Raw genomic sequence first — 5031 nt, 5'->3', positions numbered from 1 at the left:
GACCAGCCATATATGACCAAATATTTTGTTAGTCAAGAAATGACCATGCTTAGTTACAATGAGATAGGGGATCTTTTACTGTAAGTCTCTTGGTTTAGCTCTTTATGAATATGTCAATGTAAATGAAGCAGCATGATGCTCAGCACACTGCAGATGCCAAAACAGATCTCTCAGAAGTGTTTTGTAGCCCACTCACTTTAACCTTCAGGCAGCCACAGCTACCCTGCTCACAGCAGCAAAGCTATCTAGTTAAAGCTGCAGTTACTGTGCTGATGGACCCTAAGAAGAGGTTCATTGACATGGACCGATTATTACAAAATGTTCAGGGCATAATATTTTCCTGAAAGCCTTTTGAAATTTAACATGACAGAGCGGGTAGAGAACAGGATTCACAGCAGAATTAAGCCACAAAAGCCAAAATGATAATTCATACCAAACTCCAGGTATACAATTGCAGGCTGCATTAATAAGCATAAGCAATGAATATGGTGTCCAGCAAATGGCAAAGACACAGACAATTACAACAAGCAACTTTGCAGCTGTTTTCTCCCTCTGCAGTTTTGACTTTGCCCTTCTTCTGGAACATCTAGAGTTAACTTCTTTAGCGGTGATAGAATGGATAGAATGGATTTGGGATGCAACTGAACAGTCAGTTGTCACTGAATATATCTGTCCTGTTGAAGAAATAGAAAGACTGTCTTGTGTTTCTAAATCAGGAAACGATATTTTTTCCCTTAATAAAGACCGAAATCTGCCTGATTGGCTCTTGTTCTTTGAAGATTCAGAAAGACAGGTAGTACTTTGCAGCCGCTTTCGTATACTCTGGAAGATAGAGATGTGGAAATAGGCAATGGAGATCAAAGGTGTGAAGAACTCAAAGACTGAAGCACACAGAGAAAAATACAAGTTGTAGATGAATTCAGGATAGCATTTGTCATCAGGTACAATGCTGCAGCCAGCCACATATTCCCAAGCAATGATTGCTGGGCCGTAGAGTAAGAATGCAAATATCCACATTTCCACCATCATAATAACAGTCTTGGAAGTCATTCTCTGTAGAATCCTGTAAGACATCTGAAAGTAAATTTAATTGACCATGTTATGCACCAAGACGTCTTTTTAGAACCAGTGTAAGTAATGCGTAAATTTCTCAGTTCCACAGCCCAATTCCAACTTCTCCTCCTCCCCCAGCTCCTTGTCCCAGTCTCCCCCTTTACTCCTTTTCATCCCTCTGTATTGTAGGTAAGTTAACTATCACTTCTTTCAGCAAAAGATAGATCTCTGACCCCAGAGCAATCACCTACCAAAATTCAGCTCCCTGCTCAAAATAAAGGTGTTACAGGATCTGCTCAAAGTAATGGCCTTATTAATTTTTTAACTCTGTCAAAACAAAGTACTTTCAGATCTCTGGGTGGCAACAGGTACATCAGTGTTAATTACAGTTATTACATGCAAAATTGTTATTATGTATAATCCTCACTGGGTATGAAGAGCAAACTATGGATGTGCTACTCACAGCTTTAGTAACTGACAGGAACCGATCATAGCTGATAAGAACAATATTAAATGATGAAGCTGTGCACATGAGATAGTCCAGAAGAAGCCAGAGCTTGCAGGGACCTCTTCCTAAATTCCATGTTCCTGTCAGCCCATAATGGATATACATAGGGATACAGAATGCACCTATGTAAAGGAATCATAAATATACAATCCAGTAATTATAGTCAAGACTGCAGAAATAAATTTGTGCATAAAGCAAATATTTGGTAAAACTACAGTCATATCAGCACCTGATATCAGTTAACATCCTGAAGTGGGTTTTTTTCTTATGAACACAATGAATGGGTTCCTATGTACTAAATATCAGCATGATTTTTACGGACTGTTCATTTTCACATGTGCATGTTATGTAGTGCTTGACATTCTTAATGATGTCCAAATAGGTATCACTATTTAAAATACCTCCATTCTTCCATAATTCTCATGTAGAATTAGTTTGCAATATAATTTACATTTATAGCATCAAGCTAAGTTTTGGACTATAAATAATGTTGGCAACACCTTTTGACACTGTCTTCAGACTACATGTGTTTCCAATTTGTAAATACTCAATGCATGCATTAGCGTTACCAAATTGACCTCATATTAGTCTGCCAGGTGAAATTTCTCTCTGGAAGAATACTAAGAGAGAGTCTATTCATTCATCACATCTCACTGTAACACTAAAGAAAAATATACTCCTGTTGGAACACATGACATACTCTTATCCACACCTTTCTACTCCCCACCCCCTTCCATGATCATAATTACTGTGAGTCTATTGACACTGTATTGACTAGCAGGTTTGCTCTTGAACATTTGGAAACTTGCCCTCTCCCAGTAGATTAAGTACATCATTCCCAACATCATTCCAAGCCCAAAAACTTCACAAGCAGTAATCTGGGACCAGAAGGTTATAGGCATAAATTGGACTTCTGCAGGTCAGACACAACCCTGAGAATGCCTCTTTCCCAGCAGTGCCCATTTAAAAATGCAGTTTGTATGAGACATATCTGTCATTTAAATAATTGCCAGTAATGCTATTTATATTGTGCACATAGCAGGTTCATTCAATAATAGCAGTATAACATTGTACATTTCTAGGGCTCACTAAAGCACTAGGTTTTCTGCCTCATGGCTAAGAGCAGCACCTGAGGATGCACAATAATCAATAAGAAATTAATTACTTCTCTCCTGTTTATGCTTGTGTAAAGTAATAGGCATACATAAATTTTGGGTACTGAAAATAAAGTTGTATTTTAGAACAAAACAGTATCTAGTATACTGGAAATGTGAATTTTTATTTAAAACCAATGTTCTAATTTGCACTCATGTAATCACACTTTTATCAAAGATAAATATTCTATGTTCTTGTTTAATCTATGTAACTCAATAGTTTTGGAGGTCAGAAATCAATTTCAATTTGTGTTTATGTCAAAATTATTTTTAAAAGCAACATGAATGGCTTAAAAGATTGCAGCTAGCTACAGGGGTGTTCATTAGTGGCTTCACAGTGGCCTCCCCACTGAAACTACATAGCCTACCTACTCTTCAAAAACAAATAATTCCTATTGTTGACAACAGGGGGAATAAAAAAGGTATCAGCACTATATACAATATCTACCAGTTAATATACACTGTACTCAACACTCCATAGTAAAATAAGTCTTTTCCCCCACAGATGCTGATAAAATGCATTACACATTTCTTCATTAAAATTAAAAAAGAACTTACCCACTGCAAAGTCAGAAATAGCAAGATTTAGAAAGAAATAATTACTCCGCTCTCTCAGATTTTTGTCCACAACAAAAGCTAGGATAACCAAAGCATTTCCAAGAACTGTAAAAAGGGCTAACAAAACCATGAGAACAACCAAAACATCCCTTTGAAGTTTTGGTTCCAACCCTGCGGGGAATGAAGGTTGGCTTTTGTTACATGCTGCAGACACATATTGATGCTCAGTACTTGTGTTGTTCATATTGTGCATCCAGTTCAGTTCACTTATGAAGAAACTCAGATCCAGTAAATGTGTCCTGTAATTTAATATAACTAAGATGCATTAAAATGATATGCTGCTGAATCCAACAGCAATCCAAACTAATTTCAGTTACAATCACACCACTCCCTGAGACACTTAGAAACAATATAGTCCTGTTGGAGCACTTAACCAACGACTAACATTCTTGTCTTTGAAACCTCCTATCCTGACCACTGATCCTTAGAGTCCATCAACACCATTTGTTTTCTGGTCTGCAGATTTGAACTTGAAGACTGAGAAGTTTTCCCTTCTCCCCAGGAGACTGTATACACATTTTTCAACACCATTCCCAGGCCACATCCTCCTCCAGCAGAAATCAAAGACCACACAGAGAAGCCCATAAACATTAATGGAGCACAACAGCTAATCTTCAGCACTGAACATACCCCTCCTCCCAACCAGTGCCTGCTGTGGAAGTACATGGAATGTATGAGATAAATCTAAAATATAAATAATCCCAAAGAGAGAAGTTTTATTCTGTACATATATTTTACAATTCTTTGATAAGAGAAACAAAGATTAATTATTTTTTATATTCAGTATTTCCATTCTGTGATAGTAGTATGACACTGTGCATTATTAGGGCTCACTTTGGACAGGTTCTGATTAGTCTTGTAACATCTAAGCAGGAGTTATGCATCATTTGGATATCTAAATTCCAAGAACAATCCAGATTGGCTCAGCTCCAACAGCCACCATTATGTGCCAAATTTTGGGCTGCACTATTCCCCAGACGCTAACACTTGGACCCCTGGCACATGTTTATTTAATGGAGCAGTGGGCTCTGATCCCTGGTCCCAAAAAATCGTGCCTCCTGCTTCGGAGGAAGGCACATTTTTGCGACCAGGGATCAGATCCAAAATGCATCATTTTTACTTGTCAGTGCAGGGGGAGCCTGGGATCATAATTATAATCCCAGGCTCCTCCTTCACTGGCAGGTTGGGCTGGGGGTGTTGGATCCAGCCTCAGGATGTCACTGGGGACTCAGATCATCAGTGGGGGGCCAAGGCTGACAAACAACTGATTGTCAGGATGGAGCCAACAATCAGCTGATTGTCAGCCCTGACCCCAGATCAAACTGGGGCCAGTTCAAGTCCCCAGTGCAGTCCCTGTGTGATCAGAAGCTCCTAGCAAGGGGAACCAAAGGGCTTCCCCCCTCAAGGGACTTTACATTTTAATGATTGTCGGCACCAGCTCCATGTTAAATTTAAATGGTATACAAAGCAACCATAAAAATGTTCTACATTATACATGAAATATTTTAATGGCTAATTTGCCATTCTGTGGCACCGTAAATTGGGTGCACGTGTAGCACCCTTGCTATTTATTCCACAATTAACAGGTAGAGGGGGCCTGGAGCTTTTGCGCATGCTCAGAAACAATCTGGTTTGAGCACTCTGACACCTAACCCACCTGAGAGGAACTAGGAGCTTGGGATCCCCAGTGGCATTCCT

General features: G+C 39.1%; 1 protein-coding gene across 1 annotated transcript; it reads right to left on the bottom strand.

Moving 5' to 3' along the window:
• Nucleotides 1-291: 291 nt before the first annotated feature.
• Nucleotides 292-3526, bottom strand: LOC102387064 (histamine H3 receptor-like). Its single transcript, XM_025214293.1, has 3 exons — nucleotides 3274-3526; nucleotides 1517-1683; nucleotides 292-1074 (listed from the first exon to the last, which is right to left on the bottom strand). The coding sequence occupies exons 1-3, from the start codon at nucleotides 3524-3526 to the stop codon at nucleotides 292-294; spliced, it is 1203 nt and encodes a 400-aa protein (XP_025070078.1).
• Nucleotides 3527-5031: the final 1505 nt, after the last annotated feature.

Source organism: Alligator sinensis, unplaced genomic scaffold, assembly GCF_000455745.1.
Source record: "Alligator sinensis unplaced genomic scaffold, ASM45574v1 scaffold117_1, whole genome shotgun sequence".
Classification (NCBI taxonomy): domain Eukaryota; kingdom Metazoa; phylum Chordata; order Crocodylia; family Alligatoridae; genus Alligator; species Alligator sinensis.
Note: the sequence above shows the minus strand (reverse complement) of the source record. Positions and strands in the feature narration are given on the sequence as shown.

What these genes read in the sequence shown, in the direction of transcription:
- LOC102387064 (XM_025214293.1), bottom strand. Translation starts at nt 3,526, where the DNA reads ATGCACAATATGAACAACACAAGTACTGAGCATCAATATGTGTCTGCA. An exon ending in TATTTCTGACTTTGCAGTGG is followed by an intron (nt 1,684 to 3,273) that starts GTAAGTTCTTTT and finishes TCCTTTACATAG; the next exon opens with GTGCATTCTGTATCCCTATG. An exon ending in TCCTGTCAGTTACTAAAGCT is followed by an intron (nt 1,075 to 1,516) that starts GTGAGTAGCACA and finishes ATTTACTTTCAG; the next exon opens with ATGTCTTACAGGATTCTACA.